General features: G+C 46.5%; 1 protein-coding gene and 1 long non-coding RNA gene across 2 annotated transcripts; one reads left to right on the top strand and one right to left on the bottom strand.

The window, feature by feature from the left end:
- Window positions 1-3,259: 3,259 nt before the first annotated feature.
- Window positions 3,260-4,463, bottom strand: LOC311604754. The gene is made up of 3 exons (XR_014781652.1): window positions 4,355-4,463; window positions 4,097-4,218; window positions 3,260-3,537 (listed from the first exon to the last, which is right to left on the bottom strand). It is a non-coding gene; the product is annotated as an uncharacterized lncRNA (long non-coding RNA).
- Window positions 4,464-4,986: 523 nt separating this feature from the next.
- LOC311604753 (uncharacterized protein C9orf153 homolog) lies at window positions 4,987-13,597 on the top strand. The gene is made up of 5 exons (XM_084794811.1): window positions 4,987-5,088; window positions 7,032-7,220; window positions 8,865-9,363; window positions 10,118-10,967; window positions 13,503-13,597. The coding sequence occupies exons 2-4, from the start codon at window positions 7,059-7,061 to the stop codon at window positions 10,357-10,359; spliced, it is 903 nt and encodes a 300-aa protein (XP_084650937.1). The 5' UTR covers window positions 4,987-5,088; window positions 7,032-7,058; the 3' UTR covers window positions 10,360-10,967; window positions 13,503-13,597.
- The last annotated feature ends 2,133 nt before the right edge of the window (window positions 13,598-15,730 follow it).

Genomic DNA, 15,730 nt, shown 5'->3' on the forward strand with positions numbered 1-15,730 from the left:
GTGTCCTGTGAGTGGTCAAAAAACATTTCCACTATTGCTCCTAGTGTGTTGCCTCCTCGTGCCCTCCCAATTTATGTCACTAACCATTGCAGGCACAGAGTCACATCCGAAACTTCTGACTGGGTGGAGGCTCCAGAGGGGAGGGAGCTGGAGAGTACACGTAAGACCCAATTATCCATGCGGCCAGTCTAGCCACAGATCTATCCTGCCACCACTGTGCCATCTGGTCACAGGGTCTGTTACCTGTGGGGTCATTCAATATTGTTCTCGTACCAGGAGATCACCAAACTGCGTCCGTCTTCTGGAGAGCCCAACCCTTGGCGTCTCCCTACATTTCCAGCATATGCCCACGTGTGTTAAGTCCTTTCATATCCACCTCACTAATATTTCTCCTTGCTGTTCTAACCACCGTGCTCTTATCCCCATTTCTTTCCCCTCCAGGAAGGCCTCAATAGATTTCAGGCAAGAAACAGTCAGAGCTGTCTTCCTCCTCAGCCTCAGTCCAGCCGCTCTTCCCTTCTTCTCCCTCACTAGCTGTGTTTTTTTTAGATCACCCAGGAGCCTCCATCACTTTTGGAGGAAGGTGGAGTAAAAACTCAGGTTTTAGAGATGTAAGGAAACCATTCCAGTACAAACCCCACTTCTCCATAATGGAGGAATCCATTGAAGTCTGTTATTTCCTTAAAAAAAAAAAAAAAAAAAAAAAACCAGAGGGCAGGGCAATTGGTGCTTTTTGTGGTAAAATGATGCCTGTGGTAAAAACCAAAGGACGCACAAATACTGAGAAAACGGGAGCTTTCTGGGTTGTAGGTCTCGGGTACCGACGACTTCGTAGCAGCCTTTGAAAGGCTGAGAAAGAAGAGAACGTGGCACGTGGACAGGAAGGTGGTTCCCTGGGGTGAAATCAGCCTGAGGGGGACATGCAGGAATGGTGAGAGCCTGACAGGGAGCCATCTCCCAGCATGAAGACTGACTGTCTCACAGCCAAGGGAAGGGGCAGGTGCCTGCACCTGCCAACGACAACCCACCTCCCCTCGGCAGAGCTGTCTGCGCTGAATGGAGCAGAGAGAGACTCAAACCTGCATAGAGGTTGTAGACTTCAAGAAACATCCGGCTCCTAAAGGGTCCCCCTTCGCATAGAGTCTACCCAGGGCCGCTGGCCTAGCACCTCCATCCACCCCTGTTACTCTTCGATTGCACCTGGTCCCTGGCTGGGTTTAAGAAGCACGGAAAACTGCAAGCTACCCAATACACATTTGAATGAGCCTGCCCAGCCTACAGGAAAGATGGGCTGTCTTTCCCCCAGATTTCCCATATCAGGTGTCTCTGAGCTAAACACAACTTCAAAATGAGACAAGGCCAGGAAACCCAGTCTTTGTGGATATGCGTGGTTTTATCTAACATTTAAAGCCCTGACAAATCACAATTCCCACTGTGATAACGAGGTAAACAGAGGCCCAAACTGTAGTGAAGGTGAAGTCACTGGAACCATTAGAAAGTTGAGGTTATAGGATGAAATAAATCTTAGTCCAAATCAGCTTGCTGACAGAAGGCACTTGCGCAATTAAGTAGCGGGACCCATCAAACGAACAGGGTTTTTTGTTTTGTTTTTTGTTGTTTTGGTTTTGGTTTTTAGGGTTTTTGTTGTTGGTTTGTTTTTTGGTGTTTTTTGTTGTTGTTGTTGTTGTTGTTTTGTTTTGTTTTGTTTTGTTTTGTTTGAGACAGGGTTTCTCTGTGTAGCTTTGGCTGTCCTGGACTTGCTTTATAGATCAGGCTGGCCTTGAACTCACAAAGCTTCACCTGCTTCTGCCTCTTGAGTGCTGGAGAGAGAGAGAGAGAGAGAGAGAGAGAGAGAGAGAGAGAGAGAGGAGACAGAGAGAGAGGTCCCTGAATCTAATTTCTTTCTTCTTGTTTCTTCTTTGAGCACCACTACTAACAAACCACAGCCAACCCCTCCGAATGAACACCAACCACCCACCTTGCCCATTGGGCTCTAGCATTTTTCTACCCTCTGAAAAATTCCCAGAATTCCAAATGTCACACAATCACAAAAGCCATCTGTAGTTGGCAAAACCACGCTTGTGCTGGAACACAAGACAAATCATAGCTGCTGACGACAGTTTCAAACAGTCCCATATCCCCATACGTGGGATTAAAATGAAAGCATATTGTTTTCTTTAAGAAACCAAAATTCCCGAATTCCCACTACACCTGTTTTTATATCTATAGATACAAAGTACACTCCTCTTATATATTCCTCCACCAGGAATACATCCCAATTCCATGGGAGGCAGGAGCGTGCGCCTACCTCATAAGCTGACTCATGGAGAGGAGGTTGTCTCTTTTTACAGAGCTCAGAGAATTTCGAGGGAATTTCAAATACTCCGTATGGTTAGAACCTGTTCATGCAGATCTCTGGAGCACAGACTGTGAATATTTGTTCAGTGCATTTTCTCTCTTGATCAGGAAGTCCTCAAAAAAGCTGAAGTCTAAACACTCCCAAGTATGTACTAAAGCGTGTGTGAAAATGCGGACAAAGGTGCAGCCTCATGGAAGAGACCTGCCCAGTGTACGTGGGCCCTGAGTTCTGTCCTAAGATTACCAAAAAGAAGAAACCTTTGCTATGTACAAAATAATAATAATAATAATAATAATAATAATAATAATAATAATAATAATAATAATAATAATAGTAATAATAATGCTTAGGTAATATATTGGCAACAGGCTTGCTTATGCTATAAATTGCACCATCTGACATCAACAGTAATAAACATCCCACAAACATCTACAAAACTGTGTATCTCATTTTGTCAATTTATACAATAAACAATACATTCATTTCGAGCAGTAACTCGGGAATTTGTAAGAATTTGTTAAGTTTTAGTACTTTAACTATGGGTTTGATTTTTATTTATTTATTTTTAAAAGATTTATTTATTTGTTATTTATACAGTATTCTGTCTGCATGTACCTACACATCAGAAGAGGGCACCAGATCTCATTCCAGGTGGTTGTGAGCCACGATGTGGTTGCTGGGAATTGAAGTCAGGACCTCTGGAAGAACGGCCAGTATTCTTAACCTCTGAGCCATCTCTCCAGCCCTCATTTATTTTATTTTATTTTATTTTATTTTAATTTATTTGGAGTTTATTTGGGCTGTCTTTTCCAAGAAGAGTGCATGATGGAGGAGACACGGCTGCAGACAGCAGCTCGGCAACAGGAGCAGAAAGCTAAGAGCTCACAGGTTCACATGCAGACATAGGGGCAGAGGGAGAAGGTTTCCTATGTCGTACTATACTTTGAACACCAGGGCACAGTCAGATAACTAACTACCGCAGGCTGTTACTTGAAATAATTCATAGACCTCTGTGTTGGTTGGGTTTTTTTTTTTTTTTTTTTGTCAGTTGACATAAACCTAAACATATCTTGGAAGAGAAAACTTTCATTGAGAAGATGCCTCCAAAAGAAAGGCCTGTATCCTGATGTGGGAGGGCCCAGCACACTGTAGGTGGTGCCAGCCCTGGGCAAGTGGTCCTGGAGAGCATAAGAAAACAGGCTGAGCAAGGCATGGGCAGCAATCCAGTATGCAGCACCCCTCCATGGGCCTCTGCCTCAGCTCCTGCATGGAGCTGCTGCCCTGACTTCCTCAACGACGGGCTATAACCAACAAAATGAAATAAGTCTTTTCCTCCGTAAGCCGCTTTGGGTCATGGCGTTCTAACACAGCCATAGAAACCCTAAGACATAGCCAGGCAGTGGAGCACACTTTTAATCTCAGCACTCAGAAGACAGAGGCAGGCTGATCTCTCTGCGTTCGAGGCCAACCCGGTTTACAAAATGAGTTCAGGACAGCCAAGGCTCTACAGAGAAACCCTGTCTCAAAAACCAAACCAAACCAAAACAAGAAACCCTAAGACGCTGGCTACAACCGCCCTGCATATAGGGACAGCTCCTCTGTGGGCACAGTAAGCCAGGCTCCCAGGTCTACAACACAGGGCCTGGCTCACTTCACCAACAGCTGGTAAATGGTGTCTGTGACAGGCACGAAGACCCAGATACCTTTCATACAGAAGGTTAGTCGAACAAGCCAAACCTTGTCAGGAATATGTGCGGCCATGAAGGGGGGAGGCCTTTAGATGACGAGCTGGAAGGTCTTCAGGCTGGATCGCTAGGGTGAAAACAAGTGTAACCACTGCGTGTACTGCACGCTGTTGTCTACGGAAGAAGACACAAACATACACACACACACACACACACACACACACACACACACACATGAGCGCGTGTGCGTGCGCATTCTTAGAAGTGCTTTCCCACCTTCCACTCTCAACCAACCCCAACCTCTCCTTACTGTCCAAGAGCTGCTTCTGTGACCTTAAGGATTTCCAAATGTCACAATGAACAGTGACTCAGTTGCTTGCCTCCCGCTAAAGCATTATCACAATCCTCCAGATTCAGAGTCCGTTCAGCCTGGGGCCTACAAGGTGGGTGATACTCAGCCTCGGCCCTGGGACCGCAGAAATTAGTGACAGAGATGCTTCTTTAGGTGGCAGACATTGTCCTGGGTTGTGACAGCGGCAAGTCAGCTAGGCTGTGCTTGTCATGAAGAGGACTGATGTGTAACAAAGAGGCAGCAGATCAAAGCTGTATGATGACAGGTGACAATGCTTGGGTCATTCCTACCAATAGGGGTGGGGACACAGCTGAGCCTCTTCTTTGTGGCCACCAAGAGTCCCGGCCTCTCTCCTCAGCATCCTGTGCCTACGTCCTTTCCATCCCAGGTTTCCATAGATAAGTAGCCCTGACTTTGGTCCATTGCCCATTGCCTGGGCCATCCTTCCCCATCTCCACATGTGTATCATGGAGGCTCTCCATGACATCAAAGGGAAGAGAGGAACATGGTACAGCTTCCTCCATGTCTTCCAGAACTAAAGCTCACGAGCAAGCTACCAACACTGAACCACAAGCGAGTGATGGTAGTAAGTGAAAGGTCAAACCTATGCTGCTGCAGATTGCCTCTTCCTGCCGCAACTGGCCTGCCAACCCTTAGGACGCCATCCATCCAACCAAGAAGTCCCTAAACAGGTACAGTCCCTGGAGACCACCCAGGAAGCCTGGGACCCCAGACTGTTTCCATAGACACCCTTTTTTCTTCTTCATGCACTGCCTCATGTTTCAGACTGCTAGGAGCCTCCATAGGCACACTGCACTATTGTGGGTGGCACACACAGGCCGAAGCCTAAGCCATGGCCAGTGTTTCCAGATTTTTCTACAGGCTCTTTAGCCACCTGCCAGTCCATTACTTTATTTTCTCTAGGAAATACATCACTGGCCATGTGGCGGCGCATGCCTTTAATCCCAGCACACGAGAGGTAGAGGCAGAGGCAGGTGGATCTCTGAATGCTCCAGACTAACCTGGTCTACAGAGTGAGTTCCAGGACAGCCATGGCTACACAGAGAAATCCTGTCTCAAAAAACAAAAATCAAAGCCAGGCGTGGTGGCGCATGCCTTTAATCCCAGCACTCGGGAGGCAGAGGCAGGCGGATCGCTGTGATTTCGAGGCCAGCCTGGTCTACAAAGTGAGTCCAGGACAGCCAAGGCTACACAGAGAAACCCTGTCTCGAAAAACAAAAACAAAAAAAAAATCAAAAAACAAAAAACAACAACAACAAAAAAGAAAATAAAGAATGAAGGAGAAAAAGAAAACACATCACTGGCTTTATCTCCTGTACAGATAAGACTCGTACTATTCCCTCAGCATGGAGTTAAAGCCTATCTGAGAGCCTGCAGGCTCCCCATCTCCCTCAGGCCAGGCAGTAGTCTGTTTGTATTGATCGCTGTGTTGTGATCTCAAATGTGGGGCTCTGCGCAGTGATGGTTCTGCTCTGGGCTCAGCTAAGATGGCTCATACAGCTGTTGTCATCTGGAGGGAGGTCTGGGGCTAAGTGAACCAAGTTGGCTTCCTTACATGTCTAGTGGTTGGTGCAGGGAAAGCCACACACACCTCTGCATGGAGGCACAGGCTTTGGAAAATGTAGAGACAAGCCCAAAGCATCTACCACTTACACCATGTCACTCAAACATGGCCACTTGTTAGTGGTGGAAGCCACCCAGAAGGCGGGCCAGAGTCAGATGTCCTCATGTGCTTAACTGACACTTACCAATGAGGACAACTGCGAGAATCCTGGGGCTGTTTTAATTCTTTTTTTCTTTAAGATGTTCATTTTTTGTTATTGTTATTAGATTTTTTTTTATCCATAAATGAATAATTTTTTCTGGGTAAGGAGGTAAGTGATTCTCTTCCTTAGGTGAAGTAAAGGTTAATCAAAACATTAGGCAAGAAAGTAAAGCAGTCCACGAAGTGTTCTTTGAACTGAGATTAAAGTTTACCAAATATTTTGTAATTTGGAGGGCTAAGATAAAAATGATTGGTTGAAACATAATTAACTTGACTAACATAGACCAATAAGGAAACAAACTAAATATAAAATGGTAAAATTTTAAAGTGTCATGCCCACCAAATTCAGAAGATGTTTTAAGAGTGACACCATGACCCAACTTCCTGGTTCGTTCTCTCTGACACTTGCTGTTATAAAGGAAATCCTCAACATTCAATTTTACCAAAAAAGACTCAGGAGCCAGGTGCTGCGGTGAAACTCTGCTAGCTCAGAGAGGCAGAGAAAGCACTGGCTGAGCTTCCTACTCAGCTTATGTCCCAAAGGGAAAAAGCTCTTTCTCCTTCTCCACAAGATTTTAAATACTTCTCAGCTCAATGGCCTTCCTGTTTACTTATGTCCGCTCCCTGCCGGCTGGTTGCTTGTTCTGCCCCTTGACCTGTGTTAGCTTTATTTAGCTCTTGCTTACAGAAGGCTCTTGGGTTAAAGTTGTGTGCTAGGGCTGAATCACACCAATAAGAAACCAGTTTTCTAGTTCACAATATTGGAGTTCACAATGGGATCAAATGTCCTGCAACAGACCTTTGACCTTTGACCTATGGTTTTGACCTTCTCCTCTGTTGCCTTTTCAGAGTCTTGGAAATTCAGATCTTAGCACAATGTCCTTCCAGAGACATCGTATTTGGACTCATGACAGCATGGCACCAGAGCATCATGGCAGCATGGCATCAGAGCATCATGGCAGCATGGCATCAGAGCATCATGGCAGCATGGCACCAGAGCATCATGGCAGCATGGCATCAGAGTATCGCCGAGTTTTGGTATGAACTTAACAGCCATGATACTGCACACAGGCAATTTACATTTAAGAACCATATGAGATCAAACCAAGAAAGCACACAGATGTGCCTAGGTATTGCCTGGAGCATCAGAATTTCATTTGAGTGACATCATTTAAAAACAATAACAAAGCCAGGTGTGGAGGTGCACACCTTTAACCCCAGCAGAGGCGGGCAGATCTCTGAGTTCAAGGCCAGCCTAGTCTACAAAGCGAGTCTGGGACAGCCAGGGCTGTGACACGGAGAAACTCTGTCTCAAAAAGTACAAAAACAAAAACAACCCCCCTAAAACCTCAACCCTGCCCCTGCCCCCCCCCCCCCCCGCAAAACCAAAACAATAACATGCCAGGCATGGTGACACATGCCTTTAATCCCAGCAGAAGCAGGCGGACCTCTGTGAGTTGGAGGCCAACCTGGTCTACAAAGTGAGTTCAGTACATCCAGGGCTGTTATACAGAGATAACCCTATCTCAAAAAAAAAACAAAACCAACCAACCAACCAACTAACAACAAAACAAAAACAAAAAACCAAACAACAACAGCAAAACAATAACAATTACACTTTTTATGTGCATGGGTGCTTTGCCTTACATACACCGCGTGTGTGCCTTAGTGTCCACAGAGGCCAGAAAGTGTCAGAGTACCTGGAAGTGGAGTTTCAGATGGTGGTGAGCAACCGTGTGGGTGCTAGAAACCATACCTGGGCTCTCTGGAAGGGCAGCCAGTGCTCCTAATCACTAACCTACCTCTCCGGGGCCCCTTGACATTTTTCTGCCAACACAAGGCCTAGCTGTGCAAGGGTAGGGCAGCATCCAGGGTAACCTGATTCCAATAGACAAATGCTAGTTTTAGTTCTCTCTAGGTCATGGACCCAGTAGTTGGGGGGGTATTGCTTTTATTTTCCTTTCTCTTTCATCTCTGGGGATCAACTCCAGGGCCTTGCACATGATAGGCAAGTCCTTTGCCACTGAGCAGCAGCACCCCAAGGGAAATGATGTAAACTTGGGCTGTCACATAGTGAACTGTCTGGCTTTTCAGCTGAGTTGTGCATAGATGCCTTTCAGAGATGACCCGATCTGTAGACAGACACTCCAAACAGGAAGGAGGACTACGGAGGACTTCAGGTGGGGAGGTGTACTGTGCGGAACCACTTATAGTTTTGTTCTGCCAACCGCTAGTTCCACACACTTAATTATGTAATCAGTCACCTCGGAAAATACTCTGATTACAGCCTCCTTTGCTTAGCATTCTGGAACATTCTGAGTTCACTGGGCACCAGGGTGATACTCTGGTGTCTACGTGATCTCTTATTTTATTCCAAATGAGGCCACAGCCTGCTTCAGCCATCTTTCTGCACAGCCATGCAGACCTGTAAAGCTAGAACAGTCTCAAGGCCATCAAGGCCAAACTTAACCAGCTTATGTTTTTAGCAGTGGGCTTAAAGCATGTGCCTTAAATCTCTCTCTTGGATGATGAACCTGGCATCCTGCCTGCTGTTCCCTGCCATTTGCTGGCACTGACATGCAACGCAATGACACCTTGCAAAGATGAATGCGTCTGTTGGGATCCATTATTACGTTTTCATTGATGTCTTACTTCTGATCCCTCTCTCCCCTGCCCCTGCAGCTGTCAGACTTCTGGGCATCACTTAAGAATTTTAATAATGAGAGCAAGAAATCAAATCTCCAGAAAATCCGTGGCATCTCATTTGAGGAAGCTCGGGGACTCCTTGGGAAAAACCTGAACGTCCAGCCACATGACAGCTATGATGCTGTGAAAAAAGATGAGCCCCTCTCTGTCATACAGACCGGGACTAGCAAGGAGGAGCAGAAGCCAGTGTCCATGGCTGATCTACTTCACCAAAGTTTGCTGATGGGCTCCCTTGTCCCCATGGAGCAATTATACAGGTCTCAGCAGAGGCTGGCCCACGTTGGCATTCCCCCTCCAGTGCACACCTTTCCATACATTGCCAGGACGGATGAGCCCAAGCCCCCAGCTACTCAAACACCTCCCTTTAGAAAAAGAATTCGAAGCGCTACATTTCAGAAACTTCTCCTGTCTTGTATTAGCCCAGACAGGCTGATCTTTAAGGAAACACCACTCAGCTTCTACGCCATAGACGCAGGTAATCTAAAGAGGCTCACCTTGGGGGGATACAAACCTTACTGAGAACCTAGGTAGATTTCCAGAGACGAATTTGCCGAGCACTGACCTGTGGCAATCTCTCATGGTCTCAGGGTTCTTAGCTAACGCTGTTGCTGCCTATGGTGGCGATGAATAAAGGGAAAGGTTTTTTTAAATTTTCCATGCTCTGCACACCTACTCCAGGGGCTGAGGCAGAGGGATCATTAGTTCAGAGCTAACACATGGACAATTTAGCCAACGTATTTGAGAGAGAGAGAGAGAGAGAGAGAGAGAGAGAGAGAGAGAGAGAGAGAGACAGAGAGAGAGACAGAGAGACAGAGAGAGACAGAGACAGAGAGAGACAGAGAGAGACAGAGACAGAGAGACAGAGAGACAGGGGGAGGGTGGAGGGGGAGACAGAGACAGAGATGAGGCTGTTACTCATGATAGAAGCCCTGTCTAGCCTGTTCAATATCCTGAGTTCATCCCTAAGAACCACAGAAGAATAGAATAAGAGAATGCGGGGCCAATACTCACATCTACCTTTGAGGGGTGCCTGTGAAAGGGACGTTTGGCAGCCCTGGTGACTCCTGCTCTGTTCTAGTAGCTGCTACTCAGAGCTCTTGGACTCAGCATCACCTGTTGTCTAAAACTCTAGTGAAGGAACAGGAAGAAAAGGGGTCAGCTCCTTAGAGATGAACTCTGTCTGTGAAGTGTGCCATTGTACGACTCTTTTAAAACATTATTCTTCCTAGGAAAGCAGTTCCTGGACCTTGCGGACCTGCAGTGGAGGTATTTCAAGGGGCTTACACATTGGAAACGCACGCCCAGGAGGTTTCCCTTCATGAGCATAAAATTCAACAGTGAGGAGAGATTCGTAGAGAGCCAAGACATGCCTGGAGTTATTTTTCCTCCTCTAGTTCATAAGACTTTTATGACTTACCCTCATATTGACTATCACAAAGAAGGACATTACTCTCTTAAGTGGGATGTATAGTTCATGGAAGTATTTCAGGTATGGATTGTTGCATATACAGGAGACACCCAATCCATTCTGCTCTGCCATATCTGTACAAAGTCTAAATTAAAATGCCCATGTGGAAGAAAATGGCCCACTGATCTGCTAATGGTAGCCCCGGTTCACATTTATGATGCTCATCTGAACCAGACATAAAGCAAATATTGATTGGACATATGAAAAGAACTCTGCAGCAGGAGTGGATCTTTACAAAGTTTTCTCGCCTACACAAGTCTCCCAGTATGCCATGCTTCCCAGAGTGAAGTACGTGGTAATTCCATTACCATCGAAAGATTTGAACAACATAGAAGAGTGAAAAATGAATACAGAGATCAATGTGAGAATTTCAATAAAGTCAATTACCCAATGGTAGGGAAAAGGTAGCATCCATAAAACAAGAAGATGATCTGAAAAAGGAACAAACTGGAAATCTTGGAAGTGAAAACTAAATCATTAAAAGAGCAACAAAAGACAATTCCCACTCCAGACCCCCAAATCCTGGATACATCTGAAGAGACAGGCTAATGGTTTAGAGAGCTATACTGACAAGCTTACAGCTATAGATAATAAAGGAAGCTACAAGCCGGGTATGGTGGCACACGCTTTTAATCTCAGAACTCGGGAGGCAGAGGCAAGTGAGTCCCTGTGAGTTCGAGGCCAGCCTGGTCTACAAAGTGAGTCCAGGACAGCCAAGGCTACACAGAGAAACTTGTCTTGAAAAACTAATAAATAAAGGAAGGAAGGAAGGTACAAAAGATCTGACATAGCAAATAGGTGGGTGAGGCAGAAGATAACAAAATAGAAAAGAAGTGACTTTTAACTCAGCACTAAGTATTTTGTTATGAGATATAAAGAAAAGAAATGGAGAGGTGGTTTAGTGGTAGAGCATGTGTCCAGTACTAATGAGGCACTTGGTTCAATCCACAGAAACAAAAAATAGAAAATAATAAAGTTACATAGTTGTTCAGAAATGAAGAAACACATGAGACCTTATATGAAAACCTCTTGTCGTGTTAATAGCAAGAAATAATAGATAAATGGCACTCCTGGCTACAGTGTAGCAAAACGGCAGAGCATTAAATAGTGAAGGAAAAATAATCTTCCAAAGAAAGCAGAGTTTCACTCAAATAAATAAACTGACAGTGGAATTTAATTAGCACTAAGCATAGGAAGACAAAGGTATCACTCCAAAGATTGAGGGAAACCACAGTTCTCTCTTCACAGAGCTGGCCCTGAAGTAAATGTGGTTAAATACTTGAGAACATTACATTGTTTACTGTCTGCAGTCTACTAGGAACAAAACAAAACAAACTCTAGTAAAAGTAGGACAATAATAAGAATCCAGAAAATGCCAGGTGTGGTGATAGCAGGCCTTTCATCCCAGTACTTGAGAGGTAGAGGCAGAGGCTAGTGGATCTCTGAGTTTGAGGTCAGCCTGGTCTACAAAGCAAATCCAGGACAGCTAGGACTACAAGAGAAACCCTTAGAGCCAAACCTAAGTGTCCACATTCAAACTTTCCTTATTCAGCCTTGCCGGCAGGTTTGTAGAACTGTCTGTGGCTCCCTTCACAGGACAGTGCTGTGCTACTTAGTGTCTGTGTCTGATGCTTTTCCTCAGTAGTCACAATCACTTTGCTTTGAACCTTCTTGATTTCTCTGAACCTCTCATGACAAAATGGAATATATTTGCTGGGGCTTTTCGTTTGTTTTGTTTTGTTTTTGCTTTGTCTGCCTTCTTCCCTTTTCTTTTAATCGGCATCCCGATCTCCTTACAAGGAAAGGTCCCTCAGTGTGGAATCTTCCCCCCCCTGCCCCCCCCCCCCCCCCCGTGAGACAGCGTTCCTCTGTGTAGTCTTAGCTGTCCTGGACTTTGTAGACCAGGCTGGCCTTGAACTCACAGCAATCCCATCTGCCTCAGCACCACCACCCCAGGGTAGCGTGGAGTCTTTATGAGGATTAGTGGACACTTATCTACAGAGACCAGAGAAGTTTTCTGTGCTAGGCTGGAAGACGCTCACACACATCAGACTCTTCCTATTGGATGCTTCATTTAGAGTCCCAGCAAGTACCGAGGTCTGTTGGAAGGTCCTGATCCTAATCAGAAGGCGCATTTGTTTCTCCTGGGTACCAAGTGTGGTTCTAGCATCTTCTCGGCTATGGCTCTGAGGCCAGAGTGAAGAGCCAGGCTTCAGTGTGGAGACAAGAGAGACTCTGCTTGTTGTGGTGTGGACATGGGCACAGCTGTCAGTCCTAGCACATCACGGTTGTGTTCCACGAACAGAGCAATGAACCATTTGAAGCTTTGGGTTTGGCATGGGAGAGAGAGAAAACTCCCTCTCAAAGAAGAGGCTCATGTCCCGGAAACTGCCACTGCCTCCTAGCGTGATGGAAGGGACTTTGCAAGTATTAGGTTGAGGAGTCACAGTTGGTGGCAGGGAGAGATTCTGGAGCATCCAGGTGACATCAACATGAGCACACGAGTCCTAATGGGGACAGCACGCCCCTAATGATGGAAGCCAGCCTCAATAGGGAACGTGTGCAGACTTTACAAGCTGGGAAAGGATGGGGCATGGACCTTCCCCAAAGCTCAGAGAGAGAGAGAGAGAGGCAGCACTGCAGACAGCTGGATTTTAGTTCAGCCCAGTGACATTTCCAACCTGCAGAATTGTCTATAAATTTGTGTTGTTTGAGGCTGGATCCCATTGGTAGTATCCACGGGACTTTAGTCAAGGCCAGATTGGTCTATGTAGCAGGTTCTGGGTCAGCCAGAACTACACAATGAGACTCTGTTTAAAAAACAAAACAAAACAAAAAACAACACAAAACAGGAATTGTGCTGTTTTAAGATGTTAAATTTAAGCCAGGCGTGGTGGTGCATGCCTTTAATCCCAGCATTCAGGAGGCAGAGGCAGGTGGATCTCTGTGAGTTTGAGGCCAGCCTGGTCTACAAAGAGAGTTCCAGGACAGCCAGGGCTACACAGAGAGACCCTGTCTCAAATAAAAGATGTTAAGTTCGTGATAATGGATTAAGCCAGTCTAGAACAAAACAAAACAAAAACTGGAAAGGAAGTGGACAAAACACCCTTCCCTCAACTTGGGAATGACATTGCTTTGATTGACAGGCCAAGGCCATTATCCCGAAGAGCAGACAAGGTCCTGTGACAATCAGGTGGCATTAACAAGCAAAGAAAAAGATGCTGTGGGGACAAAATGTCAATGGGTTTGGAGATCAGCTGCACCTCTGATGCTGGGACCCAGCAATGGATCAGGGAAGACAAAGGACAAAGGCATGTGAGAAGGAAACAGAGAGCAACGCTTACACAGACGCACAGTAGAAATACATCTACATTTAAAACGTCTAAGTTTTGTCAAAAAGAAAACAACAAAACAAAAGGAGTGGTTCTCAGTAACGACAAAGCTGCCTCAGCAGCTGTGTTTAATAACAAGACCCATAACTGATCTAGGTGCGGAGAATAAGTGTCGGTAGCCTGCTCGGCCATAAACGGGGCATCTGCATCACACCCTTTCCTCCGAGGCTCATAAGAGCGGTCAGAAAGATCCTAAGGGTCAAAGGCTGGGGAGGGTTGAGGGTAAACAGTGTCTTCTGGACATGGCTGGGGTCGCTGCACTCACTTCTATGGCTGCCTGTACAAGATCAAGCCAGTCAGCAGTCCAGCACAGACGGAGGAGGAGGAAGGGCACATGAGTCCTCAGCCCTGGCTTAAGAGCCTGATGGCTGGAGGGAAAGTTGGTTTTCTTTCAGTTTAGCAAGCTCCTTTGTAGGTGCATGGGTGACCCCAAAGAAGTTCATCACTGAGGGTCTCACCCTAGCGTGGACGATGGCATTCCTATAGCTGCACGGGATAGAGCGCCCTCTATCTTGTCGACTTTTCTCTTTCTCTCTGTTCTAGCACCGCCAGAGGCAACCATTCAGCTTGGGCAGAATTATACCCAAAGGAAAGGGAAACGTAGGAAGGTGTGGCTGGTATGTCAGGTGAGGGCTAAGGACCCTCCCTCTCCCCCCCATGAGCTAACATCAAGCAGCCTGAGTTAGAGGGGTGCCACCAAGTAGTCACAGCTACCCTGCTAAAGATGAAACAGCATTTCCGCTGTGAGGACAGCGTTTTATATCCACCCCATGCCCCAGCTCCTCTCCACCCAGTCCTCCCATCCAATCTTGCACAGCGCCCCGTGAGCCCTGGATAGGCTGATATAAATAACGGGTGATTTCTTTCTGATAACTGGACCGTTGTGGTACAGCAACAGGCACACCAGCAGTCTGACAAAATAAAAACATCCACAGTGACAATCACTGAAAGGGGCCGGGGCTGAGCAGGTGCAGCCACAAGGCCATTTGACAGGTGTGTTGTATCTAGTTAACTGTAGCAGTAGCTGGCCCACCTGGTGCCAGGGACCAAACGGCCTGTGGCCGACCCCTACCCATTCAGCATCTGCAGCAAACATCCTGCTGGGCCACTCATTAGGCATGCAAGGCATCAGGCTTAGCCCTGAGAAGAGAGCGATCCGATCCTGAGATAACCACAGAGACATCCTGCTTTGCCTCACCTAGGAAAACCCCTCCCCCTGCAGATGTTCCTGGGGCTCAACCCCAGAAGATTTTGTACTTTTCCATTTACCCTCCCTGCTCACCCCCGCCCTCCCTAAAGCAGGTTTTAAAAAGCCTGCCCTCACCTTCAATAAACGGCTCTTGACAAGCTACTGTTCGCTTGAGCCCTGCGTCTCTCTTGCCCATTTCTTTATCCACAGGTTGCGACCCCCCTTGGCCCCCCAATAACTGACCAGCTGGACTGGTTATGTGGACTAGTTACGTGGACTAGTTATGTGGCGCCCAACGTGGGGCTCGAGGTGCGGGTTTCTCCCCGAACGGATTAAGGGACCGGTCCACAGGATTTTTCATGACCAGCCGAGTTCGCCCGGCCGGCTTCGTCATTAGGTGAGTCATCCGTTCGCATATCTCAAGAATGGGCCATTCGCTGTCCAAAGAAGCAAAGAGGCTTAAAGGACGTACTCAGAGAGAGGGGTATTAGGGTAAAAAAGAAACATTTGATTGAGTTTTTTGTTTTTATTGACCAGACCTGTCCCTGGTTCATGATTGATGGACCTACTGTTCATTCTAAAAAGTGGCAGAAGGTGGGACGAGAGCTTAATTCGCTTATCCAAAAAGATGGTAATGCAGCGGTGGCGAACAGTATTTTTTCTTATTGGGGCCTTATACGGGACATAATTGAGTCCGGCGAAAACGAAAGCAGACAGAGGCAACTCCTATCCGTGGCTGAACTCTGCCTGCGCGAATCTCTTCCTCCTTCTCGTTCCTCTTTGCAGGGTTCCT

The sequence above is a fragment of the Acomys minous genome, assembly GCF_964271855.1.
Source record: "Acomys minous genome assembly, chromosome: 9".
NCBI lineage: Eukaryota > Metazoa > Chordata > Mammalia > Rodentia > Muridae > Acomys > Acomys minous.

Bases quoted from the DNA above. Each gene is read 5' to 3' on its own strand.
- LOC311604753 (XM_084794811.1), top strand. From the start codon at position 7,059: ATGTCCTTCCAGAGACATCGTATTTGGACTCATGACAGCATGGCACCA. The intron at 7,221-8,864 runs GTATGAACTTAA...CTGCCCCTGCAG, and splicing joins CAGAGTATCGCCGAGTTTTG to CTGTCAGACTTCTGGGCATC. The intron at 9,364-10,117 runs GTAATCTAAAGA...TATTCTTCCTAG, and splicing joins CTTCTACGCCATAGACGCAG to GAAAGCAGTTCCTGGACCTT.